The sequence below is a fragment of the Tympanuchus pallidicinctus genome, unplaced genomic scaffold (genome assembly GCF_026119805.1).
Source record: "Tympanuchus pallidicinctus isolate F22 unplaced genomic scaffold, pur_lepc_1.0 scaffold9, whole genome shotgun sequence".
NCBI lineage: Eukaryota > Metazoa > Chordata > Aves > Galliformes > Phasianidae > Tympanuchus > Tympanuchus pallidicinctus.
The window spans coordinates 9,999,011-10,026,581 of record NW_026294813.1 but is presented as its reverse complement, the minus strand read 5'-3'; the positions used below and the strand labels follow the sequence as shown (position 1 = coordinate 10,026,581).

The 27,571-nt window shown below is 40.3% G+C and overlaps 2 protein-coding genes across 5 annotated transcripts; both read right to left on the bottom strand.

Moving 5' to 3' along the window:
* Positions 1-1,244: 1,244 nt before the first annotated feature.
* TMEM267 (transmembrane protein 267) lies at positions 1,245-13,049 on the bottom strand. Of its 3 annotated transcripts, none has more exons than XM_052670390.1 (5): positions 12,945-13,049; positions 12,366-12,476; positions 11,177-11,303; positions 8,795-9,179; positions 1,245-2,197 (listed from the first exon to the last, which is right to left on the bottom strand). In XM_052670390.1, the coding sequence occupies exons 4-5, from the start codon at positions 9,116-9,118 to the stop codon at positions 1,862-1,864; spliced, it is 660 nt and encodes a 219-aa protein (XP_052526350.1). In that variant the 5' UTR covers positions 9,119-9,179; positions 11,177-11,303; positions 12,366-12,476; positions 12,945-13,049; the 3' UTR covers positions 1,245-1,861. The 3 variants fall into 3 exon arrangements, with proteins under 3 accessions (XP_052526350.1, XP_052526352.1, XP_052526351.1); XM_052670392.1 differs by lacking the exon at positions 12,945-13,049 and adding an exon at positions 12,724-12,838; XM_052670391.1 differs by lacking the exon at positions 12,945-13,049 and having other exon boundaries at positions 12,366-12,707.
* A 171-nt stretch (positions 13,050-13,220) lies between these two features.
* On the bottom strand, positions 13,221-26,206 carry CUNH5orf34 (chromosome unknown C5orf34 homolog). Of its 2 annotated transcripts, XM_052670353.1 has the most exons (12): positions 25,764-26,200; positions 25,425-25,514; positions 22,176-22,819; positions 21,084-21,185; positions 19,725-19,848; positions 18,051-18,142; positions 17,777-17,846; positions 17,327-17,497; positions 16,229-16,317; positions 15,381-15,473; positions 14,540-14,580; positions 13,221-13,827 (listed from the first exon to the last, which is right to left on the bottom strand). In XM_052670353.1, exons 1-12 carry the CDS (start codon positions 26,178-26,180, stop codon positions 13,643-13,645), a joined length of 2,118 nt encoding a protein of 705 aa, XP_052526313.1. In that variant the 5' UTR covers positions 26,181-26,200; the 3' UTR covers positions 13,221-13,642. The 2 variants fall into 2 exon arrangements, 1 of the variants encoding a protein (XP_052526313.1); XR_008203205.1 differs by lacking the exon at positions 16,229-16,317 and having other exon boundaries at positions 13,748-13,827; positions 25,764-26,206.
* Between the last annotated feature and the right edge of the window lie 1,365 nt (positions 26,207-27,571).

Below are 27,571 nucleotides of genomic sequence, written 5' to 3'. Positions count from 1 at the left end.
GGTGCAACCAAATACCCAAGTCAAAACCAGTGACACCAAAGAACAGACCTCCTTCTGGCCTTCCAGTACTTAAAGGGATTCTATAGACAGGAGTTAAATTGACTTTTAACACAGGCAGATAGTGATAACCAAGGGGGAATGGTTTTAACTAAAATAAGGTATATTTAGATCAGATGTAAGGGCAAAACTCTTTACTCAGCGGGTGCTGAAGCACTGGCACGGGCTGCACAGAGAAGCTGCAGATGCCCCAACCCTGCGGAGGCATGGAAGGCCAAGGTGGATGGGGGGCTGGGCAGCTTGATCTGGTGGGTGGCAACCCTCCCCACAGCAGGGACTGGAACTGCATGATCTTTGAGGTCCCTTCTAATCCAAGCCATTCTATACCTCTATGATTGAGGCCTCCAAGAGCCCTGTCTTCTCCAAGCTAAACAAGCACAGCTCCCTCAGCCTTTCTTCATAGGAAGAATTTCAGCCCCCTGATCATCTCTGTGGCCCTGCCCAGGACCTGCTCCAACAGCTCCAAATCTCTCTTCTGGGGGCCCCAGACTACATGACGTACTCCAGGTGAGGCCTCTCCAGAGCAGAGCTGGGGGGGGAGGGAATCACCTTCCTGTCCCTGCTGTCCACCCCTCTTTTGAAGCAGCCCAGAGTACTGCTGGCCATCTGGGTAGCAAGGACACACTGCTGATTATGTTCAGCTTTTCATCCACCAGGGCTCCCAATTCCTTCCAAACAACTTTCTACTTTGAGACATTTTCTGAAAAATTCTGTTAGAAAAACACTTTTACTTGGAATAGCTCACAGTGTCAACTTATGACCCTGCTGCATAACCATAGCTACTGTTACCAATCTGCAACATACGCATATTTTTCTTTAAGAAACTTATTTATGAGGAAAGTTCTATTTTGCTGTAACAATAATGCATTTTACTTTGCAGTAAGGTTGATACTGCACCTAAGGGAAAATGCAGTATATTAGTAAAGTAGTAAAGTCTTTAGTCAAAATTTGAAGCGATTTTTATTTTCTTGCAACTTCCAGAATCTTCCTTAAAGCTTACGTTTTACTATAATAAGCAAGTTTCCCCTACATACGCCTTAAATATTTGCTTAAATTCCCTACCTCCAATTTAAGTATTCATAATTAATATATTTTAAATTAAGCACTTCAGTTGACACATATAATAATGTAACCACTGTCCTCTCCCTTTCTAATTATTAGCAGCCAGTAACTGTCTGCAAACTGGGTCAAGTAACAACACTGGAACAGAATTTATTATAAACATTGTATTATAATAGTGTTCAAATTAATGTAGACCCACAGCTTCATGTTCTGAAATACAAATAGCATTTCTTTTAAAACTGCTGAATACCAGAGCCCAGCAGGAAAACAAATAACTTACTTCAAAAGCCTAATGGTGTTTTTCAGAAGTGTGATAAATTACCAAATTCAAGTACTTAGCATCTATTTATAACTTTTCATTTTTAAAGTACAATACAAATGCTATCTAGATGAAATGTAGGCAGACTCCAAATCCAGAATGTATGGTGATCAAATGAATGGCACCAGCAAAATATAATGTAATTACTACAGTGATATTAAGTACTTCATTAATCAGTACTTCATTAGAAGCTAGCTATATATGAATAGTAATGGAAGACCAGGTAATTTACAAGGGGAATGTACAGATACGAAATGTTAATGCCATCTATGGAACAAGTTACTGTGATCACAAGGAACTGACATAGGAGCTCTACTGGCTTCAAATGCCTGACTTGGAACTTGCAGGAAACATAAGGAAACCATTCCAGTGACAAGCACGGCCTGTTTCAAGTGTGTTACAGAAGACTAAGATACATCATCCTTATACATCAATGTGGATTCCATGTTTTATAGACATTAATTCTCTAGTTCCCGTTAAATACATAACAAATGAGCATAGATGAGGTAAAGACGCTGTAATTGCCACATAGAGCCAGTATGGCAAAGGAGGAGTTTTTCCAAATGGGCAGATCCAGAGGCCGTGACGAATCCCATCACGGATGTGATGAGAAGTCCAGGATATAAACAACATCCAAGGAAGAAAGCACCATGAGTCCTTAAGCCTAAAAAGGTGCATAATAAGCTTTAATGTCAGAGCCACAACAGGAATCACAGTAGAACAATGAAGGAATGGTCTCCGGGGAAGACTCAGAGCAGCCTGCAGAAAAGAAGAATGTGATTGCAATGGCTACAGTCATGACAAGAAAGATTTCATGTGCGTTTACATGTGTAATGCCATATGGCTAAGTGGAAGTGCAAAGAAAAACGTATCATTCCTTTCCACTGTGGTTGATCAAAATCAACAACATGAACAGTCAAGCAAGCAGCAGGGCTGAAGGTGCTGGGACAAGCTTTTCTCTGTTGTCTGGATCACACATCCTGCTAAGCAATATACTAATGGAAACAGGAAGGGAGAGGTATAAAATATGCAATTTGTCATTTAGTCACAGGGCATACTGGAACCTATATAGTAGGCTGCACTGTACTGATTATATATACTTAAGATAATAAAAAGGAAGACAACCATACAATGGGCTTGAAATATTTAATGTGATCTATTGGTATTTATTTTCAAAAACACATCCTGTATTACATTTAATTTACTACCTGTAAAGTTCTAGTTTGACTATATCTAACAGAGACACAGTTTCCAATATAATAAAAAATACTGAAGTTATATGTATTTCATTTGCCTTGACGTAGCATTCTTCATAAGCAGAGAAATGGAACAATCAGAATCTATTATGTGAATCATTTCTGATTTTAATTAACAGTTTGTTTAATGTTAATTCAGGAGAAAGCCTGATTTGGGGTTTTAATTAAGATGATATCCAGCTAGTGAGATAACACACTACTGAAGATATCAGATTTAAGAAATGATAGTTATCAATTAAAAACGTACCTGAGAAAACACTATGGATGTACTTATTAGCAACAGTTATAATCACTTCCACAAACTCAAAGGACACAAAAAAATTCTGTATTTCAGAAACGAGTAAGTTGATTCATTATGTAAGTACAAGGGAAATGATAACATTTTACTGAAAGACTGATGACAGGACTAAAAACTTCACAAATACAAAGCGGAACAACAAAAAACATCTCAACCTTTTAATTATAGGGGGGGTGTAGGCCCAAATTCTTTAAGTTGGTACAATGGGTATGTTTTCTACAGATTTATTTTTGTTTCATGCAAGCAGACCGCTTAGGGGATTAAAGTGCAACAATCTTGTGATGGGGAAACTGTCATCTATCCTATAAAGACAGTCAGATTTTTGTTACTGACTAAAAACCCCTATTTTGTAATTGCAGTACAGTCTTTAGGCTCCCAAAATGCTGTAGCTGAAATTCTCAGAGAAGAACAGTCCGTTATCTCTTTCGTTGTTCTTCTCCTATGAAGAAAGGCTGAGGGAGCTGAGAGGGAGCTGAGCTTATTGAGCCTGGAGAAGGCCCTGGGGTGACCTCACTGCAGCCCTCCAACACTTAAAGGGAGCTTCAAGGCAGGAGGAAGACTGACTTTTTCCATAGGCAGATAGTCAGAGGACAAGGCGAAACATTTTTTAACTGAAAGAGATTCAGGTTAGATGTGAAGAGAAAACTTTGCTCAGAAGGATGTGAGGCATAGGCTGCCCACAGAAGCTGTACATGTCCCAACTCTGGAGATGTTCAAAGACAAGCTGGATGGAGCCCTGGGCAGCTGGAGCTGGTAGGCGGCAGCCATGCCCATGGAAGGGGGCTGGAACTGGATTTTTTTTAAGGTCCATTCCAACTCAACCCATTCCATTTTGTGATTCTATGATTTTACATTAATACCCCTAACTTGCTAGGCCCAGGAGAGAGAGAAATGTTCTCTTTGGCAATATAAGCTACTATACTTTTTCTCCTACCAGTCAATTTAGTTTGCCAGATTGAGACAGTTGTTTGCCATGAGAGAGACTGGGCTGCAGTTGCAAATAGGATCTATTCATAATATAAATGACCTTTTTCATATATCTAACGTTCAGCTAGTTGCAAAATCTTCCTTGAAGTCTGGCTCCCCCAGTCCCTCTCACAACCACAGTGAGGTGGAGACAGGAGACTCAAAGCACACGTGGAACAACCCAACGAAACTCTACTTTAATGCTCATGAGGATAGCAATGAATTTATCTAACGACATGGGCTTCAGCACTCATATTCTGTGATTCTTCAGAAGCCCGAGGTCATCAGTATTGAGTCCATATTTGTAAATTCAATCTAAAACTGTGTGTGTGCAAACATTATTCTTCAGAAATGCTCCACTGCAGCCTGGACTGAGTCAGCAGTGGCTTAATAAACATCTGTTATGCATGTTTGCCAGTACAAAAGCCTGTGTGTCACTAGCTGCATTTTCTACACTTTCACAAGCTGGTAATTTTTAATTAGCAAGCTAGCAATTTCCACACATCTATTCTGCAACACGAGTATTTGAACTACAGGACTGGTGGAGACTTCTCATGCACGTCATGCCTGTATCACATTTAACCCATAATATCACCCTAGTTTACCAGCAAAGCTGAACACGATGGCAGGTTCAGTAATTCTCAGACTTTTGTACCTTTGTGTGTGATTACAGAGTGAAAACTACCTGGAATATGCTGGAGTACAAATTCTAGGAAGTCTTTGTAGGCTTCACACTTATTACCAAAGACAATGTGGGCAAAAGGTCATACCAAATGTTACTTGGTACACAAGTATTTATCAGTGTATTGAGTATAAATCATATAAATACACAGGTGACTGTTTACCCTAAGTACTCCAGAAAAAATGATGAAACAATAGCCAAACAGATCACCCAACAAGCAGTGTCAGCAGGAACAAGAGGAGGAAGCTGATGGTAGCAACTCACAGTAGATGCTAATACTGCCTTGTGCTGCTTACAAGAATCACTTGAAAAAAAGTAACCAATCATCAGATTTAATTATGATGATTAAGAGCTTTAAAATAAATGGCGTATAACAAGGTAAAAGATATTACTGTTATAAATCAGTAATAGTGGTGTGGTTACTTAACTAGATTTGTTAATTTATTAGTTCCTTGGTTATGTGTTGCTTAAGCAATAAATGCTGTAGTCTCATAAATCAGTTGCTCTCGATCCAGAAATATGAGGAGGGAGAGTGGGACTGGAACTAACACTCAAACAGTAAAAAGGCGTTCCGTGAAGTAATGAGCTGCACAGGCAACAGTCTGAATTACAACACAAAACAGAAAGTAGTATGATATTAAGCTGCAGAAAGAAAAATCACATATTAAAAATCAAGTTTAGCTGGTCAGGCAGAAAAGTTTATGAGGATGACATCAGATCACTAACTAAAAAGACTGCTGGATGTATAAGAAGACTTAAAACTTGTAACAGATTTTTTATTTTTAAAAAGACAGAACTGCAAGTGATAGTGAAAAGAATTAATCTAGACTACCTGACTCAAATCTAAGCTGTTTTTGGAAAATTCTGTATATAGTTTGGGACAGGATCCTTTAAAGATAATTTAGGCAGACAATTTAGCAATTCAAAGGAGGCCAAATAAATGGCAGAAGACTTAGAAAATCTGGGTGCATTAGCTTTGTTTTGTGAGTTGCTTAGTTAAGAAACCCGCTGCAAAGTGCAAATGTTTTTGAAGCTGTAAGATCAAACTGTTACTGTAAGGAGACTTTAGACAGGGTATAGCTTATAGGTAAAGCATCCTTTATTAGCCTAATTAACCTATGCAGGAAGAAAGAGCTAAGTGTGCAAGTGATTATGACAAGGCCTTTGGTCATCTTGCTTTCTTATTTTCAGCTATGCAACTGTGGCTACTCAAGGGCTATCCTTCTGTCTGCAGTGCTTTTGTGTTTTTGTGATTTAAAAAGAAATTTGGAAAGAGCAAAGCAACCAGACATCTTTCCCAAAAAGGCCTTAAAAAAAAAACCAACAAGATATAACTATCCAATGTTGGTAATTTAAGCTGAATATTAGAAAAAAAAAGCTAGCTGTTTGGAAATTTCTTCCTATATTTTTTCAATTAACTCATAAGATTTCACTAATTTACTTTGGGATATATAAATATTCTCCATCACATTAAGTGTGAACAGATTTCCACCTGCCTCACTGAAGGCAGTAATAAAACAGGTTACCTCTCCATTCCATGATATGATTCTGTTTTCTAAACCATCACTGGTGGAGAGTGTCACCTAGTGGTCATTAGTAAAAAATATTAGTGCTAATCTCAACTACCAGAAAAAGCAGCATGAATATTTTAAAAAAATATTTCTTAATAATTAGTCTAAAATCACACATTACTTGTGCTTACTGACTTTAAAATAAGAAAGCAGTATATGCTGAGGGCCAACAATGCAGACAGCAGCTGTGCAGAAAAAGGCCTGGGGTCCTTGTAGATGCTGCGTTGAACACCAGCAAGCAGTTTGTCCTCATCGCAAAGAAAGCTCATGGTGTCTTGGGCTGCAGAAGGAGCATTCCCAGCACATCAAGGGAGGTGATGCTTCCCCTCTCTTCAGTGCTGCTAAAGCCACCTCTGGAGTTACTGTATCCAGCTCTGGGCTCCCTGGTACAAGGAAAGATGGAGCTACAGAGACTGCGAAAGGCCATAACGGTAATAAAAGAAGAAACTCCCTCTGAGATGAGGAAAGGCTGAGAGAGCTGGAACTGTTCAGTCTGGAGAAGAAGAGGTTGATGGGAAGCAGATCTCAACAAGTTCTGCAACTATCTGAAAGAAGGACACAAGAAGGATGGAGCCAGTGTCTTCTCAGTGGTGTTCAGTGACAGGACAAGAGGCAACAGGCGCAAAATGGAACACAGGGAGGTTCCATCAGCATATCAGGAAGCACTTCTTTGCTGTGGTGGTGACAGATCACTGACACAAATTGCCCAGAGGCCATGCAGTCTCTTCCTTGGAGATCTTCAAAAGCCACCTGAACACTGTCTTGGGAACTTGATCTGGAATGGCCCTGATGGAGCAGGGAACCAGTTCAGAGATGGCCACACAGACCCAAGGGCAGCTTACCACCTCAGTCATTCTGGAATTCTGTGAAAACCCCTTCTTTGTCAAAGAGAAAGGGAAAACTGATCACGTTAAAACATCTACCAAACTCACCAACAAGAAAAAGTCTTAAAACAAATACCGATACTGTATGCAAACAAAAAAAAAAAACCAACACTGTTTTTCCAGTAGAAATCTAATTTTTACATCCCAACTATAACCAATACTGCTTCTTGCATACACGTGTCTTCTGCATATTAAAAAGAAGAAAAGGTAAACCATTTCAGACTTTTGTTCTCTAATTAAGGGATTAAAAAGAACAGCAGTCTTTCTTCCATCCCTTTCCTTCCTCTTCTGCTTCTACTTGCTGTGTGTTATTTCCTCTGTCATCCATAAGAATAATTTAATTCTACTCCAAGCTAAGAAGAAGAAAAAAAAGAAGGCAAGACAGTCAAACAACCTTTCCACTGGCTGACTGGAAAAGTGTTTAGACTCCTGTGCAAAGTAACATGTACCAATACCCATGCTAGAAACATCAGCTCAGGGTAAGGACTTGTGCTGCTGAGTACAACCAATTCCTTGTAACAAGCAGCAGAGTGGCAAGGCTTCATCTACAAGGAATATGAGCCTGCTGTGGGCAAGCAGTGTCTGGCTGCGCTAGGAGATCCAGAGGGCAGTGCTGAAAGGTGTGGTCAGAGCAGGAGCTGCTGGAGATGTTGGGCTGTGCCAGCATTCAGAGAACATGCAGATCAGACTGATGTTTTCTCAAAAAGCTGGGAATACGTCCCTGAAGCACATAAGATCAGGGAATAGAACAGGACACAAAACGCTGGAGAACAACTGGAAAATTTGATAATGCACACCTGAGAATACTAATTCTGTTGAGAAACTGTGTCCTAAAAGGCAGTTCTCCAAATGAATGAAGGTCACACATACTCACTAGTAGGAATCAATTCATTTTTCTCCCTTTTATTAACAAGTTTGACATTTGCTTGATTCTCTTTTACAATCAACTATATTTAAGGCCAAACTCAGTGCACTGTTGGGGATGGGAAAAATGTTTAGAGATGACTAAAACCAAATACACCACTTCTCAGTATGACTAGTTGAATGAAACAGAACATAGAATCATAGAATCATTTTTGGAAGGGACTTTTAAAGGTCATCTAGGCCAACTCCCCTGCAATGAATAGAGACATCCTCAGCTAGACTGGTTTACTGAGAGCCGTGTCCTGCACGGCCTTGGATGTCTCCAGGGACAGGGCACTCTCCACCTCCTTAGGCAACCTGCTCCAGCATTTCATAACCCTCACTGAAAAACATTTTCAGAAGATTCAGAACAAGATGCATACTGAAAGCTCCTATTCCACAGCTGGTAAAGGACAGCTTAGCAGATGGACAAGCTACTTTCCAGATTTCTACTTCATACTGTAAAATGAAATGGAATAATCCACTTTACACACAGAGCATGTATGGCAGCTCTTACCTGCTTAACTCAGATAACAAAACACCTATGTGACACCAATAGGATACTGTCTTCAAGAGGCTTTCGGAACTTCTTTGTTTCAGAGGCTTTTAAAGGGCAGAACTTGGCGTTTCTTTGTTCTAAAATCAGCATCAATTATATAAAAATAAAAATTCCCATATATCTTTTAAAAGATTACCAGACTGTATCATCACTGAAGGCTTTTTTGTTCAGGATGCAGCAGAACAGTAAAGTAAACAGCAATAAAGAAAATATGCATTCACCAAGCCGCTCACTCACCTTTAACGACAGGGAGCCAGCAAGTAAGAAGTGGTCCACGTCAATGACAGAGGCAAGGAAGCCGGCCAGCGTAACTTCAGTGAAGTCACTTTTCTTCCTGAGTCCAACCACTATGGCCCAGGACCACATGCCCAGTATGCCGTGCACTGCATTATCAGAGAAGGCTCGGAGCCAGTCATTCTGCTGAATGAAGGAAACCTGCAGAAGTCTGTCTGCTGCAAAGCAGAATACTCCCAAACCTAGACTAGAAATAACTGAAGCTGCGCTGAAAGTCTGGAGAAGAGCATGGGCCTTTTCAGTCTCAGATGCCATGGCAAAAACCATGTGACAGCACGCAAAATGTCACCAGGGTATACACTGTGCATTGTCCTATGTATCTTCAGTTCTGTAAATGTCAGAAAGAACACAGTATTAAAGAGAAAAAAAAAGCCAATAGCACAAAGCATTTGCCACCTCAGCTAAAATGAGCATAAGAAAACAAATCCCATGTTCACGTTTAACATTTCTAGAGAACCTTTGGTTTCAGTTAACCCAATCTATGTAGCAGATCTAAATTAAAATGCTTGTCCTGTTCCACTCAGAACATGCAGCTTGGTAACAGAGGTAGCTCTAATTGCTTTCTGAAATCTTCAGTTTCACAAAATAATTTGAGTCATATCTATGATATGACAATGAATATATTTCAAGATTCCTCCTGCTTTTACATTCAAAGTTACTCATCAAATTGAATATCTTCCATTATAGCAACAGAGAAGAAGATTCAGTTTTCAGGATTCCTAATACTGATGCTCAACAATCTCTAATCCCTCCGTGCCACAGGTGTTAAAACTGACTTTCTGAACTAGTATCCTAAACCACTATTGTCATTTATATACTCTGTAAAGATATTTATTATCACCACAATGCCCTTTTCTGAGCTAGTTCTTCTTTGTCTTGGACACTGGCAATTAGAAAAAGCATTAAGAAAACCAGAATAACTAAAATAACTTAAAAAAAAAAACCAACAACAAAAAAAACAACTAATAATAACTATCATAAACAAAAGGCAGCACTATTCAATCAACCTGAGGTAACCCAAATTGATCTCTTACAAAACAAAACTACATATGCTTTTCACAACAGCTGTTACTTCCAGGCATCACCTACAATTTCCTGTATTAACTTTATATCAGTTCTTTAAATAGAAAAAATAAAAATAGAAAGCAAACTAATCCCAGTAACGTTATTTTTCAAAAGCTGACCTTTCTAATGTGAAAACACAGGCACTGCTTGTAGTAATAATAATCATTCAAAAGTCCTTAAATAATATTTATGCTCTGTAATTCTTATGAAACTCTGTTTTGAATCGCACAAGGCTATTTCTCAAAAGTCCCTGCCCTTAAATGACTTCTTGATGCCTCACAAGAAATTTCAAGGGGATTCTAAGGTCCAAAAGACAATTTACCAACAAATCTACCTGCAAAGACACGAGTACAAGATATCTGGATAATAAAAACAGAGTACTTATTTCTGTGAGAATATTAAAAAAAGCAAGCACTTGGAAAAAAAACTATCGTCCCATAAAACATACACTCTGTAGCTTTGCTGTGTTAAAAAAGCAGCAAGAGGAGATTTTAGAGCACAGCATCAATTCCAACCATCTATTATGCTCTTCTGTATTTCTGGGCAGACTGAGCACAGTTTCAAAGCACACATCCTAATAGGCTGCTATTTCTCAGAGACACATGGAATCTTGCTCATCTTCTTGCTACACCAGGTGAATTTTTATTCTAAAAAGGCTTCTCCTGAAGGCATCAGACCTCCTTTAAAAATGAATTGAAAAATGCATATTTCTAACAGTGTTAAAATACAGTGTTTTATGATTTTAAACACATTATCAGTCATAAGCCCCAGAAAATGTAAAACATTTTTTCTGGCTTATTTACATGCGTGTTTATTGTAGAATTATTCATAAGGCATGACTGACATTGATCTTCGTAGAAAAAAAGCACACCAAGCCATTTATTTGGAAAAGGTTAAAAAAAGCAAAGGACATATGAATAATACATGGGCTTTGCATAACATGTAAAAAAGCAGGTGGAGCTTAGAGCTTGTTAACCATGACTGTGCTGTGCCTCTTCTGAATAAACATGCAGGCACAAAATATTTCCTCAAACACTGGAACTGCCATTTTTTGGAGAGGGATTTATAATATTCTGTACATTTCTGTATAAATTCCGTTTGAAGAAACAAAGAGCAATACCTAAAAAAGTTCATTTTACATAGCCATCATGTCAAACTGGATTATCACTGTCACGAAACTTCTCTAGGAAACCAGTTTGGGAAGAACTGTTGCAGCAACATATCCATAAAAATCATGTCAGTATTGAGAACCAAATTCACCTCGGGCCTAGGAGAACACATTGTTGCAGTTGCTTATTTCAGTAGAATATGTGGTCTGTGCAGTCAGTAGGGATGAGTTGCTGTATCCAGCTGTGTCCAGTGCAGTTAAGACCACTTTCTTCCATGCCTAAGTAAAAGAAACCAGGCACTAAAAGCATCAATGCTGCACAAAGCATTGCAAACTCTATAATAGAACAATAGTCAAAAATACAAAACAAGCTTTCCCTTCAGATTACCCATAGCCAAGTATGTCTGTAGCAAAACTTTCGTAACAGTCTCTGCCACCTCTTACAAATGAAAACGACTGCTCCCCATGGAAAAAAAAATCAAGCCACATCCTAGGTACAGAAGTATAAATATTCTGCAGGCCAGCAGCAAGATCTAACTGGAAAAAGCAAAATTCTGTTCAATCAAAATTATCTCCGAAATTATATATCTAATATTTAACTAGAAATCTCTTTTGCCTGAAGACAGAATGGTTTTTGGACTTCACAAAACATGGCAATAAAAATCTTATGTTCTGTAAATTTCAGAAAGCACAGTTATGGAGTGTACGCACTTCTTAAAGCAGAAAGTGGGAAATGGAGGTACATCACCAGAATACTTAGGAAGCTAACTTCCCACTGAAGGCTGGGGGTGCTCAGCAGTTAGCATGCTGGAGGCATGCTGGGTCTGCATAAAGCCCATGAACAGCTGTTACACAATGTTGTTCAGAGCTGTCACTTCTCACTCTCCTACAGGCGATAAAGCATTCATCATAACCTCTGCCTATTCAGCCAAAATGAGATACTGACTGTAAATTTAATTTCCTTTAAGGAAATTACAATAGAAAATAATAAATGCATTGCTATCACTGTAAGTTACCGACAGAAGTAGATATTCACACTAAAGCTGCAAAAGATGCATCTGGGGAAAAATCTGACTCAAAGATGCCTTTCAGCTCACGCTATAAAAGCAAAATAATCCAATGGCCAAAAGCAGCATTTGGAAATACTATCACCCTCCAAAATTTCTGCTCTGATTTAGCAAGACGTTGCTGGATACATGGATAGGTACGCACGACAGGAATGAATAGAACTCTACTGTTTCTTTTGTACAAGAAGTCAGAAGGCCACTTTTAATACTACAGTCTGCCTGAAAACACGATTTGACGCTAATTTATACAAAAAGCTTCACGACGTATAATTACCGTTGAAGACAGGAGCTGAGCCGTGCTGTGTCCCGCAGAAGCAGCTGTGAGCAGCCAGCCGCCCGCTAGGGCACAACGGTCCGCTCCTCCGACGCACGCCGGGCTCCCAGGCTGGAGGAGGCCGAAGAGAAAAGCGGACAAAGCGTCAGCACACCTCTGGAATTAAAACCACCACAGAAACAACAGAAACAACAGAAACAACAGCACTCCGCGCTTCGGCATCGCGCCCCGCGCCTCGCCCTCCGCCACCCAGAGGTACGGATGCAGCCGTCCGGCGGGCAACAGCAGAACAGACGCCAAGAGGAACGCAGACCGCCCGCCTTGAGTCGCGGTCCCGGCGGCGGAACCCGGCCCTCACCCGGCTCCCGTCCGAACGCTACGGTCGCAGCCCCGCCCTCCGCCGCCGCATCCGCGACACCGGGCTGCGGGCCCCCTCCCGCACGGGGCGCAGCGAGCCCCGGCCCCGCGGCGGGTGGCGAGGGAAGTCCGACGTGCCGCGGAGCCGGCGGCCGGCGCGGCGTGGCTCGTGGCTCCGCGCGCAGCGAGGGACGCCCGGTCCCGGCCGCCCCCGGCACCCACCTGAGCAGCGGCGGGCGCCGCGACTCGCACCGCCCCCACTCGCCTCCGCCGCGCGAAGAGGCGCGGAGCGAGGAGGCATGCGTGGCCGCGGAGCACGCCGGGAGCGCGGTTCGAGAGCAGCCGCTCCCCGCCTGCAGCTCGTGTTCCGCGGCGGCACGGACGGCGTTGCGTTCCCAATTCCAGCTGAGGGTAGTACAGCGCCGCACGACGAAACTACGGTGACCGGCTGATGCTTTATCACTTGGGACGGGTGGCCGCGCACAAAGACGGGCTGAGCACTTTTTGGATACGTATTTTATTAGAAAACGATAAATAGGAACCGTTTGGACAACTTTTTACTCTATTCAATCCTTAACTACTTGGTACAAACTTCTGAACAAAAGCATGCTTTTACTGTGAAAACTGCCCTTCCTCGCCCGCCATCATTTGAGCAACCTGAAACAAGTTGGTCCCACAGTGAAGATACACGATTCCAGTGGACATTCAGTACACTCCTACAATTAAAACTAGCGCTGCCAGACCAGCCCTGCCACAATTACTGTGCCCCATCGCTCAGCCCATTCTCACCTATCCACACCATATCACATAGGGCAGGTCAGGCCATACTGTAATCTGCCACAGCCCCGTCCTTCCCCTCACACACCCAGGCCTGTTGGGACAGCTGGGACAGTGCCTGCATAGGCACACAGCAAAGGCCTTCACTTCCCAGCACTAGCAAGAAGAGATTCAATATCTTGAATTATTCTAGAGGTATTTTGCAGAGCCTCCAAAACGTGTCCTTCGCTGATTTCCTCAGGATCACTCCCACTTTCTGTTCTTTTGACAGACAGATTGCTTCTTGCAGCAGATGTCCCTTCCAGAACATTGCTATTATCCAATAAAACTAGCAGTAGTTAAGAAAAATAGTCTTCCACCAATACTGACAAAAAATGCTTTTCTGTATTTTAACCATCATTCTGCATTAGAGAGGCTCACATTTTATACCACAGTAGTTAGACAAAACTAGAAAAATTAAAACATCCACAACAATTCTAGAGAAGACCATTATCTAAGGCCTCTGTTTACCTGAGCTGCTTTAAAAATAAAACTTTTGATGTCAGAAGGGAGTTTCACAGGATTAACTTTCACGGTAGTAAAGTAAACCACTGCCATAAAGAGAAGTACACAATGGCTTTCAGCAAATTAACCACTGCATGCTTTTTTGGCTGCCTGGGCAATTCTCCGGTAGCTGATAAACAGGATGACACCTCACTGCAGCACACCAAGAGGCAAATGCATCATTGATCCCCCAGGAACAGATTAGCAGATGATTTTATCCAAATGGATGTAATACCCATTACTGGATTTTTGGTTAACGCTTTTGTTTTTTACTTTCATGTTGTACTGTGTTACTATTTTTGTTTCCAGTGCTGTTGTACAAAAATTGGTCAAGATAAATGAGAAATGCAACTTCAAAAGGTAATTTTAGGAAGCAAGTAAAGCAATAAAAGGAGGCGAGAACAGAACAGAGAGCCTCTGATGCTCTAAAAAGGCAGCTCTGAATATAGAGATGAATTTCATATGAGTATGAATGTTCATAGCTTTCAAAAGGATACAGTTGAATCTCTGTATTTTTTCAAGCTCAGCATCGGCAGACCTGTCCAAGAAAAGAAAGGTTATTATTTACAATATTATCTAAAAAGCTTCTCAACCATGTGTTTGTACATCCGATCTGAGTAGTTTCTCAGAAATATTGAAAAAATAGAGAATTTCAAGTGGAAAAAAAACAAAAAACCCCACGTTTTTTAATTCGTATCAATCACTAATACTAATCATTAATTCCAAAAATCAGGGCTCAGTTCAGTAAACAGGCTCCTTCCTGTATGTATGTACAAACATATATATAGATATACACACTTATTTTATCAGCTACTTTATCTGCTCTAATAAGCATAACAAGTGTTTCAGTTATCACATTTCTAATTACACGAATATTGTTGCATATTATGCCAGTAGTCCTTTGGCCATTAGCATATATTGTAAAGGACAAATATGTTTGCAAAAGATCCAGATGTCTTATAAAAGTTCTACATCTTACTTCGGACAGCTCAGTGTTCTGTTAAAAGAACTGCCCTTCTCAGTCTGGAATCTCATTTTCACTTTGTAAGATATTATTTTGGTAACATGATTCTTTCTTTGGCAGAGCAATCACCATTCTGACTTTTAAGTAAGGCAGGAAGAAACACCATGGAACTCTATCTACTTCTGTCTAGAACTCAACTTTCTGTACATTTTAAATATTGAATGAAAAATATGAAACTACACAAAATAAATGGATTTACAGTTTTCATTTCTGGTTCTTAGGAAATGCAGTCTATAAAATTCAGTGTTTGTAGTCTTATTGAGTTTTATTCTTAGTGTTATTTATAGTCATTTATTTAGCATAAAAATGAGTACCAATTTTCTTCAGTTAGAGTGTGTGTAGTAAATTCAAGAGTCTCCTTGCTTTCATTCAAGCTGCTGCACCATCCTATTACTGTTCTGATGTACCTGTTAACATGAAATTTGACAAAAAGTAGTTATTTAGATGAGAAATGCAAACTCTCCTAGTTCAAGCTACATCACCCCGCCCTGTAAAAAGTGCAAAGAAATAAATCTGTGTTTGAAAGAAAAAAACATGACTGAGAAAATCTAGCTTTTTCTCTGATTCTTTGCCTTTTTTTTTTTTTTTTTGTGCCAAGAATATCCTTAACATTTAAATCTGTGCAGTTATAGAAAATTATAACAGAGCCATCTGATTTGTAATGAACAGTATACAAGCGTTAATTTGTGTGTGGATATCAGCTTGCTAAAATGCAGTGCAGTAAGGTTCTGATGATTCCCATGATGAGGCTGTGAATAGAGCAAGTGGATTAGAAAAAGGACCATGCAGGTGGAGGTCAGTATCAGTAATAAAGCAAAAACTGGGTAAAGCACTACTTCAGCTCTATATGCCAGCTTCATACAGCACAAAGATTTTTAAATTTTGCTTACCCTCTGATTTAAGTGCCAAGCTGCAGCTCTAGCTTAAGGCTTCCTTTTTTTAAAAGACATTACACTTCTATAGCAATTATACTGGAATGACCATATGCAGTAATCCTGAGTCATACAAGTCTCAAATCTCTGCCAGTTATGCATTACCTATCATTACGTATTTGGGCATGTCCTCCCCCCCATGTACTTCCAGTAACTACCATTTCGTTATATAAAAGTGTTTGCTTAAAACTTTTTAGTATTTCACTTCAAATTGTTTAAATTACTTATACCTTTCATAGATTCCAGGATGCCTTATTTGGATTAGCTGCTGTGCCCCATCAGGAGTAGTTAATTTACACCAGCCTACATCTTCATTTACCTTAGGAAAGAAAATTATTTTGCTGCTGTCTGAGTAAGTAAAGGACAGTAATACCATTTGCTGTTTTAGTGATAAACTATATGTGAACACTTTAAACATTTGAAGTGTGCTTTTTGAGAAGGATACAATTTCTTACAGTCTGTTATCACAAACATAGGGGAAGTAGAAGAAAAACCTGCCATGATCTGACACTGTTTTTTGTGCTGTTTCAGAGTCATTTATTTCTGAATATCTGCAGGAATGTTTCCAGGTCTGTATTGTTTTCTTTTCTTCCTACTTTCATCACAACTGAGTGTAAAGACTTCAGCTCAATCACATCATACAGCTATTACTCTTTTGGCAAGCTGAGTATTGTATTTATTTTGTTTATATCCTCAGGCACTTTAACAGCTTTTTTTGTGGTTAGTCATCTCAGAGAAAAAGAAAACACATGGAAGCCAAAAGTCTTAGCAGCCAACTTTGAATTTTACTGTGACATAATTTTCTCTGTAGCGCCATTCTGTATTTCAGCACTCTGTAGTGCACAAGTCAACATAATCTTTTTACTGCAATACTAAATAAATCTAAAATTTTAAGAAAAAATATTTAGACCCATATCCACAAAGTATTTTTTCACTATCTATTTATGCAATCATAAATTATCTGAAATAACAACAACAAAGGAAAAAAATACCACTCCCTTCTTTCACCAATTTGAGCAACCTCTCAAAAGGATAAAGTTTCACTTATTTCTTAGGCATGAGCCGTGCCCTAAAATATTTTTCCTCCTCAGTATCTGAGTAACCTGCCTACAATACATGGTGGCATCTCCACACAGTTTCTGTATCAGCTTGAGAGTAAGCCATAGTAGAAAACTGTGTGGAATTATGACTCTGAAAAGACCCCAGCTTGTATTGCATTCACATCACATCTTTTTTCTTCTTTTTTTTTTTTTTCTCTCATTTGTTTCATAATTACCATTTTTAATGAAGATTTTTAAGAATAGTTATTTCTCTATCCCTTGAGTTACCTGAATCTTTGTATAGCAAGAGCTGAAATCCCAGACCATATTCAAGGAGACACCATCCCAGAAAACAGCATGGACTTTATGGTCTGAATATACAAGAAGTCTTCCTATGCCAGGAATAACCTTCTCATCCAGCAAAACTGGCAAAGTTTCTCGTCCATCTGTCTCAGGTACCTCGAGCCAAACAAAAACATTAAAAATAATGAGGAAGGGTCACTTACATCATTAAAGCTGTTTGTATCTTTCTGAGATTTTCATGTTTTACTAGACAACGTGCATCTCTGTCAGTTAATTTCTTTCTGCTTCATCAACACAAATCATGCATGCTTCTGGTTCCCAAATCTCTTCAGCTTTCTTTGTAGGATCTGATCACCATTCCCTCTAGACTAGGTCCCGTACCCCATACAGTCATCTTTGTAACACAGAAAGATTTATAAATCTTCAGCTACGTACCATTTTCCAGCAGCAGAGATGATAGTTATGAATTAATGATAGTTTAGTCTTGTAGCAGTACTGAAGCATTCTGAGGAAGAAAAAGTCAACATAAAATATTAAGCCTTTTGTTCTTACTGTAGTATGTCCTCCACATTCTGTAAGTTACAGATGTTTTCTTTGCTACAATGAATCTGTTTAATTACTTAAGTACATAATAGATGTAATTTCAATTACTGTCCTCTCAAAGTCAGACGAATTAATGTATCAAAAATAAATGAGAAAAATAACTTACTTGGTTGCTTCAGTAATAATGGAAGATATAGAGTACTGACTTCCTGGTAGATCAGGAGGTAGACTATTTACCCAATACATCTTTTCTTCTCTCTGTATTAAAGAGCAGAAGGAACATTTCTTATTTATAAAGGCACTGTAGCATGGAAAGAGTATTTATAAGCTTGAAAGATAAAAAAAGACTGCAAACCAGCAGGATCCTTTAAGTCTAGTTCTGTAAAAAGACACATCCACTGTTTCCATGCACTCAGTAGGGACTAAGGACTTCTTTTATCAGAGAAGCAGCAGACTGTCATTACTATTAATTGCTAAGTAACTAAGTTTTACTACAAGTTAGAGGCTAGCTTCAAATAATTCAACATTAATCCTTAATATTGCTTTAAAAATACAAATACCCGAGCCTAAAGGCAGAAGAAAAAAAATTAAACTTGCATTTATATTTAATAAACAGAGGAAAAAAATGATGAAGTTAAGAAAGAGAAGTGGAATAAAAGCCATGCTAAAGAAATTTATAAATGAAAACAATGAAAGATTTCTGCTACTATGCTTATAGAAATTTTTTGGTCACTCATAACATACTAATCAACACTCTATTTTTTTTTTTGTTCTGTTTCCCTTTCACCTAATCTAAGGCTATACCAGTAAGCATGGCTATTACTGGACAGCAGATATTATGTTATGGATCAGAAGAGATTAAAGGATTGTTGCATCTCCTTCTCAATTTTCAAATGTTTTCTGACCCTACTAGAAAGAGGACCACATGCCACCACACGTAGACGGATTTACAGGCATCTTCTTCAGTGAAGTGCCACAGTTCTCTCTTATTTTCAAAGAATTCTCCTTAGCATGATGCTCAGACTTGGATATTGCTCTTAAAATATATGTATTTTTTCCAAATAAATCTAACTGCCGGATTGTAACATTTCAGGATGGTAGAATGTTAAACCTGTGCCTTCATAAAGATACAGCCTCACCATGCAGACTGCTTCATTTGCCCAAACATCCATTAGAATATCTCAGCTGCTGACTGGATTTAAGTACTACCCGTTTTTCTCCAGCACAGGAATTCCAATATGAAAACAGCAGTTTAGTACATTTCTAAGTATCTTTGCAGCTATGTGCAATAAATTACATCAAGAATTGCATAAGTACCTCAGAGCACCTACTCTGGAAAACTTAACAACAGATAATCAGGACAAACCATAGAGAGGCAAAATCATTTCTCCAACATGGAACAGCTGGTCTTTGGCAAGAACTGAACAGAACCAAAAAGTGTATGACTCCAAATAGCACACTACTGCAAGAAAGAACACGCTTAAAATATTTCAATTTTAAAAAGATTAAACTCTAATCAATATTAGGCTAAAAAGCAAACTCACTGATATTAGTGAAAAGTGGATATTATAGAATCTCATTACAATACTTACTTGAGCTTGTGAAATAAGTATTACAATGTTAGATATTTTTCTTATTCTGCCTACAACCTATGGAAAATACATTCTGTAACAAAAGGAATAATCTAATTATTTTCATGACAGATTGCTTGATCCATTTATACAGCAATCATCTGAACAACAATGCAGTTTTCACTACAGATTGCATGTCCAAATGTCTTAAAGCAAAGACACTAAATTGAAGGAATTCAGAACACATTTTTGAACAGTTTTATTTCTACCTTTTTTATTCCTTTCTGAATTGTATAATGTACAAAGTAGTTTCCCAAAAAATCTCCTTCTGACTTGAAAAGTGATTCATCGCCAGGATAAATTTCTGTGATGTTTCTTCTGCCATGAACCAATCTAAAAGAGAAAAACTAGGCTTTTAACAAGTTCTTAAAATACTCCATCAACAGAAGTTATAGGTTAGTAAACTTCAAAAATATTAGAACATTTTTCTATTCTTTCCCAAACAGTAAAGTTATATTAGACAGGTGATGAGCATTACCAGGCTCTATTTTCGTGGGCTGGAGGTTGGTACAGGATTAGCGTGTTCGAAAAACTAAACAGAGCTTTTTGGGTTGAGGTATCTCACAGGAGTTGTTCAATGTCCATGCCACTGGCCCAAAAATATAGCAATGCTGAAGAGAGAAGGAATGTTCTTTCTGCTGGACATGTTCTAACTAGCGTATGCAGGAAAAAAAACTGTGTGACCAAATGCTTTCCAAATGGCCTGAAATCTTCATTTACATTGCACCTATTTTTTTTTTTACTAAGATCACCTGTCTTTTTCTTGTGATTATATGATATTCTGGAGCCTTAATACTCATTTAATGATTCAGTTAACAGTGTGGTCGTATGCCTGGATTGGAATGGAAGCATTAAAGGGAGATGTAAGACTTACAAGGAAATGAATTAACGTACTGGAAAAGCTGATAAACAACTTTTTTTTTATGAGATCAAAATTGAGGAATTAGAATGAGGGAAAAAAAAGGCATGGGGAGAAAGATCAAAGCTTTGAAGATTTCTAAATTTTGATAGTAACTATAGCATTTTAAAGTTTGTAGAGCAGATTTAAAAAGCTTATTTTACAAAAATTCTTATTTAAAAAACAAACAACAAAATCAAAACCTCACGGACAAACTCATTTATAGGAAAATGTAGAACTCAGTAGAATTCAGCTCCCTACAACACAGGAGTTGCACAGTCACCAAAACAACAGTTTATAAAATGTGAAGATTTCAGCTTTGAGATGAGTGCTGTAATTTGCACAGAAATCAAGCACTGCAATTGCCAGTGAAGCCTGTGGCAGTTACAGCTGTCCATTTAAGCCTCTAAGAAATTAGATCACTTCTTTAGAAGCCACAAACATTATTTCAAACTCTTCGTTTTAGGCATACCTACTTTCAGACCTGGAACTATACTGTACTGGGAAATGCGAAGCAAATTTGAAGCCCAGTGTACAAACAGCAGAAATGAACAGAACCTTACATAAAGACAGCACACCATTTATCACAAAATTGCAAAGGAATGAAGTATGACGTCCTAAAGTTTAATTCCCATACAAGTGAGGATGAGAAAGAGGACTCCCTTCTTACCTATAAAAAACACCCTTGCACCACACAATTTGAATTAGCTGAGGGTATGAAAACTTTTCAGAATCTTGATTGTTTTGTAGAAAGAAGTCACAGAAACTCCACCTGTAAAAAATACAGTAAAGACTGCAGTAAAATTTAACTTTTTTTTTTTTTTTTTTTTTTTTTTTTTTTCTGGTAATAATTTCTGTATCCTAAATAGGAACATATTTCTAGATTAAAACAGATATGTGCACATCTATTCAGAAGAAAATAGGCCACATACTTTAAATGCCTTCTAGTTCCTAGTTGTGCATGTTAGCTATTGAATTCAATTTCTTGAGCCTACAATGAAATTTTCAATTATTTTTAGCAGAGCTGACAGAGAATCTATTTCACTGGCTTACTTTAGAAGAATTACCTTCTCAAAAATGAGAAAAAGCAAACAAGCAAAAAACTTCAAACAATATGGTGCTGTTTTCAGTACTCTCATTTTCATTTACAAAGCAGGTCAGAAAATGTATTTTTCCCTCTGGACTGATTACTCTTTAGTCATTACTGAAGGATAAGAATGTTGGTTTGACAGATATCATATCTTGAGAAGTTCCTAAAAAAAACACAGTACAGTGCTGTATTTTTTATTTCTTATAGCTAGAAATCAGTTGTTTTGCTAAAGGTTGAAGTCCATTCTTGTAGAATTGGAAACGTATGTATATACGTAATATAGTTAAGACAAACAGTAAAAGTCAGTGTATGGGAACTCTTGGATCATGGCCTGAACCTCAAATTGATCACCTTCAGCAAGCACTGAGTCAGCCATGGGAGCACAGACGAAGGCAGTTCAGCTGTGTGACCGGAAGGGGTGCAGCCTGGCTGCACCTCTCCTGCGCCCCATGTAAGGGCTGACTGCCACTGAGGAAGGATCTCTCTCTGGAGATTGTTCCTCTTGGAGACTTCTTCTGTGAGCCCAGGAGATGGAACAGCTTTTCCATTCATTTCTGATTATCCCTTTCCAACATGATAGTCTTTCCAGCTACACGCTCTCTAAAAGACCAGCCTAACTTCTCTGTATACTTGTCGATTATACACCTGTATCCTTGTTGATTATACAGTTACCTATGTAAATGTGGTGCTCTGCAGCTGATCGGCAAAGCTGCAGGCAGACGAGATACTGCTTCGTATGTTTTGGGGTCTTGTGAAACATCTGCTCCTGCAGATGTGTGGTTTTTTTCCTCACATGTCTTTAATGCGTTCTTAACAGTATGTAAGCTGTAGCACATCAATGCCAATGACAGAGGGTATTTCCATTCTTCTGGGCATGAGGAAACTGACCAACGCTGTGTAACCCATGTGTATTCAGAAGAACAATTTGTATAAAACAAAGGAACTCCATCTCTGTCCCTCTGGCTGTTTGATTTGGTTGCTTCTCTGTGTTTATCTTCAGCATGACCATCTTCATTGTTTTTATTATCAAGTCTCATTTGTTTTGATGACACTTCTGGAACAGAATTTTTTGATTTTCCATACTGATCTTTGGTTTTATAGTTGCTGTTCTTTGGAGAGAAGTGTGAGGATGCTGCAAATGGTTGGCTGACTTTACATAAGAACTCCACAGTAAATTCTTGCTGCAATTCAGGCAGATAAAGGTGGGCATAACCGTCTACTGACGAGATCTTCACACTGCCATTCCTTATGCATCTTGTCAGATCAGCAGTAACAGGGTCAGGCCATCTAACTTCTGAGACATCACTGAAAATAATCTGAGATAAAGGACTGGAATGAGCTGTAAGGTACAGTGACATTACTTGGCAGAAATTACAGTGGAAGAATTATCCAGTCCTTCTGCAAGTTAATGTTTGGCAATAAATTTTACTCTGTATTTATTTGTACATATGAACTCAGAATATCTGTACTTCGTATCATCTTCTGCTGTTTCAACAGGATACTATCTAACAAAAAGCTTGTAATTTAATGTCTATTCATGCAATCTATGAAAATTAATGACTGACTGACCAGGTACAACTACCCACTGACAGCAGGTATTTCTATTTCAAAGAAACAGAAATGCTCTTAAGAAAATAAGACCTCTTAAGAAATGCTTCTTAAGAAATACTGAAGTTACGACACAGTTATTGCTGAGATGTGGATAGAATGTACTTCTGAACAAGTACTTGAAATATAATGAAGATTCTAGAATCTTACAATACAGCATTTGAGAAGCCTCAAAAAATATTCTCATCTTACTCCAGTGATATCCTAGTGCAGCTTGCTGCCTCAGTTAGTAGTTTTGTACAAAATAAATGTGAAACATTTTCACAGTATATGTCCTTGTGCTATACATGTATATATGTATATTAGATACAACTTAGAAAATACAGTAATTACATTCTGAAAACGGAAAATTCTGTCCAGAGTACTTTTCATATGCAGGCTATCCCCTAAAAGGACCCATTTTCCTTTGTGTTGTCTTTACAACTGATCACTGCACAGAAAACATCCAGCCCGATTTTATTTGTTAAAGTTCAGGCTCCTGAACTAAAAAAGAAGCAGAGACTCGCTCAAATAAATTCAGAAAAATACTTCAGCGGAAGAATATTCATGCTCCTAATCATATGTTTTATTCCAATTTAATTAGCTCTGCCTCACTTCACCATCCTGGTTTTGGCTGGGATAGAGCTAACTTTTTTTCCCAGTAGCTGGTGTGGTGTTGTGTTTTGGATTTAGGATAAGAATACAACTGATCACACCTGAGTGTGTTGCTGTTGAACAGTGCTTATACAGAGCCAACAATGTTTCAGCTTCTCACATTGTCTGGCTAGCGAAGGGTTAGGGGTGTAAAAGGAGCTGGGAGGGAGCCAGAGACAGGGCCCTCTGCTTGGGGGCTGGTGGGCATCAGTCAGCAGGCAGCCATTAGCTGCATTATGCACCACTTGCTTTGTGCATTTTTTAATTCCCTGTAACCATTTTCTTTCCTATCAAGCTGTCTTTATCTCTAATAGTGAGTTTTACCTTTCCCCCTCCCTCATCCTCATTCTGGAGAGCAGCCAGTAAATGGCTGCATGGTGCTGAGCTGCCAGCAGGGTTAAGCCTCAATACTCAAATCATGTCAGGAGCATACATCAGCCCAGCACTGGAAAAGTACAGAATTCATTAAACATGAAACATGGCAACATGAGTGCACTAGCAAGGTGACAAAGTACACTGAAGGTATTTTGGATGCTAATGATGAAAACTGGTTGAAAAGAACTGCGAAAGGATCTGCCCTCAGAAAATCAGGAAACTGCTCAATAAGGCTGCAGGTAAAAATTATTTGGAGCTAAGTGTAATGCAGTATAAATGAGAAAGAAATCCTAACTTTACATACAAAACCATGGCCTAACTGAGCTATACTGTTTTGAATTTAAGCACAAGTGAAGTAAAACAAGGTAACTGTGGATGCAGCCCAGTGAAAACAGTACTGTCCATAAAAGCCACAGGCCTTTAGCCAGCTACTTCATGCTTACTCTCACAAGACCTCAGCTGGCCAATGTAGGTAACTCCTTGTTATGAGATTTTGCTGTGAGTATGTAGCAGCTGGTAAATGCTATCTCTTATTATTCTGTACAGCCCAAGTGTGGGAAACAGCAAAGGCCTTGAAGACATGCACTAGTAGAACAGTACATGTTCAATACAGAACAGTAACTGATGATAAATCAGTGGTCTCATTCTGAGGAAGAGCTATCTCACGAACTACAAAAATACTACTCTTGCCTGAAGAAAAACAGCAGAAACTAAACCAAAAGAAAAAAAGCACAGCAACAAATAAGGCAGATGTGGCTCTGGGAAGCTATCCTCTGCATCCTGAAGCATGAGTAATTAGAAACTCAGTGGAAAGTCACTCATCTTCTACGAGAAGCTGAGCCTGGGGAAGGTGGGAGGTCACCCATTGCTGCACACCATGGAGCATCAGTATGAGCACAGCGCATCTGGAAGGAGAGGTAAGGACTGACAGGGAGTTATGATAGGATGGTGCAGCTCACAGCCCTTCAGAAAATGGTATTTCAGTGGATTTAACCTGGGTAATTTTTCATGAAAGGAAAGTTAACAATATGTAAGATAGATAGTTCATGAAATATTTAATTATAATTATAATTAAAATCTGTGCTGTTCAGCTATAAAAGATATGCAGGACTATGGGCAAAGGATCAACTAAAATTTACATCTGTAACTTAAAACGTCTGTATTGCAACCAAGTCAGCAAGGCAAGGCGCAGCCTGCACTGAGGCCGTGGAGGCCCGCGCCCACAGGGGCGTACGGAGCCGCGCCGGCACCGCTCGCCGCAGCTGGGGAAGGTCCGTGTGCAGGCGTTATGTGCGCAGAACTTACTCTTTTTCTTTCTGGAGATATAATACGAGAGGGTAAATACGGCCGAGAAGAAAACGTGTTCCGGAAGTCGAGAGCTCGCAGAATTTGCTCCTAGTTAAACAAGGAAACAAAAATAAAACCGTAGCATCACACGCTTTCCGAGGCAGCCAAAGCCGTTCAGCGGGGCGCAGGCGCTGCTGTTCCGGAGCAGAGTTGGAAGCGGCGCTCGCAGGGCCGGCAGGGTTCGCACCGCAGGAACGTGGGCTCCTCGGCAGGCACTCGCTGCCTCGTAGCCGGCGGACTTCTTTTTTTACCCGCCCAGCCCTCCCCGGGGTCCGCAGGCCCCCGGCCGCCACGTACCCTGTAGGCGCTGAGGACGAAGGCGACCCGCTGGCGGGTGCTCTCCGCCGGCTGCAGGGGGTGGGCGGCGGCAGGGAGCGCCTCTTCGTACAGGTACTCGGAGCCGCAGGGGGACAGCAGCAGGCGGGCCCCGTCCGCGTAGTGCACCTCCACGGAGTCGTCCTCGTACAGCACCATCAGCCGTTCCGCGGCCATGGCCCAGGAGGCGGGCGGCGAGGCGGGCTGCCGAGCAGGGCCCTGCCTGCCCCCCCCCGGCGCGCCCTGCGGCATGGCGGGCTGCTGCCACGGCGGCTCCGGTGTGCGGAGTGAAAAGGTCCTTGTGACTTTTGTTTGTATTTTCTCACGATTTGATGGTGCGCCGCGTCTGCTGCAGTCTCCCTGCTCGTGTCTGCACTCAGGCTGCGCAGGACAGGACATCACTAAGTAATGATTCCTTCATACTTGAGTGAGAAGTGCTCAGGAGTGGCGTGAATGAAAACAGCTCCTGAAAAGGAAATTACTGCCATGTAAAGCAGTGGCTTCTGGTTAAAATACAGAAATAAAAACGGATGCCCAGCCTACGTGGGAGTACGGGAGAGTCATGGGCCTGTTGGAGCGCACACAGAGGGGGGTCACAAAAATATCCCAGGGATGGAACAGCTCCCCGGTAAGGATGGGCTGAGAGCTGGAGCTGTTCAGACTGGAGAAAAGGCTGTGAGATGACCTGAGAGCGGCCTTTCAGTATCTAAGGAGGAGCTATGGGAAAGAAGGGGGCAGACTGTTGGTCTGTTATTAACTGGAGATGTCCTGGCGGACTGGTGACTGGCAAATGCGACGTCCATCTCCACAAAGGGCCATAAAGGCAATCCTGGTAGCTGCAGACCTATCAGTTTCATGTTGGTGGCCGGGAAGGTTATGGAATGGATGGCTCTTGGGAGCCATCGTGGACCAATTAAAGGTCAACCAGGGGATCAGACCCAGTCAGCATGGGTTTACAAATGGTAGATCTTGTCTGACAAACCTGATTGCATTTTATGTACTTAGTGGATGAAGGTAAGGCTGTCAGTGTGGTCTACCTGGACTTCAGTAAAGCCTTTGACACTGTCCCCCACAGCATTCTCGTGGAGAAGCTGGTTGCCCATAATTTGGATGGGCGTACCCTCTGCTGGGTGAAACACTGGCTGGATGGCCAGGCCCAAAGAGCTCAATGGAGTTAAATCCAGCTAGCAGCGGTTATGAGCAGCATCCCCCAGGTGCTCGGTACTGGGGCCACTTCTATTTAACATCTTTGTTAATGATCTTGATGAGGGGATTGAGTGCACCCTCAGTAAATTTGCAGACAGCACCAAGTTGGGAGGCAGTGTTGGTCTGCTGAGGGTGGAAAGGCACTACAGAGGGACTTGGATAGACTGGATCAATGGGCCAAGGTTAACTGTATGTATTTCAGTAGGGCCAAGTTTTGGTCCTGCAATTTGGTCACAACAACCCCAGGCTTGGGGAGGAGTGGCTGGAAAGGTGCCTGATGGAAAAGGACCTTGGTGTACTGATGGACAGTCGGCTGAATATGAGCCAGCAGTGTGCCCACGTGGCCAAGAAGGCCCATGGCATCCTGGCTTGTATCAGGAGTGGTGTGGTGAGCAGGACTAGGGAAGTCATCCTGCTTCTGTACTCAGCAGTACTTCAGGTGAGGCCTCACCTCGAGTACTGTGTTCAGTTTGGGGCAGCTCAGTACAGAAGGAACACTGAAGTGCTGGAGCAGGTCCAAAGAAGAGCAACAAGGCTTGTGAAGGGCTTGGAGAATATGGCCTACAAGGAGAGACTGAAGGAAC

Excerpts from the sequence above, each read along its gene's own strand:
- TMEM267 (XM_052670390.1), bottom strand. The coding sequence starts at position 9,118 with ATGGTTTTTGCCATGGCATCTGAGACTGAAAAGGCCCATGCTCTTCTC. Across the intron at positions 2,198-8,794 it reads CTGGCTCCCTGTCGTTAAAG|GCTGCTCTGAGTCTTCCCCG; the intron begins GTGAGTGAGCGG and ends TCTTTTCTGCAG.
- CUNH5orf34 (XM_052670353.1), bottom strand. The coding sequence starts at position 26,180 with ATGTCCTGTCCTGCGCAGCCTGAGTGCAGACACGAGCAGGGAGACTGC. Across the intron at positions 21,186-22,175 it reads AGAGCACCACATTTACATAG|GTGGAGTTTCTGTGACTTCT; the intron begins GTAACTGTATAA and ends TATTTTTTACAG. Across the intron at positions 18,143-19,724 it reads TTCAGAAAGGAATAAAAAAG|AGAGAAGAAAAGATGTATTG; the intron begins GTAGAAATAAAA and ends TCTTTAATACAG.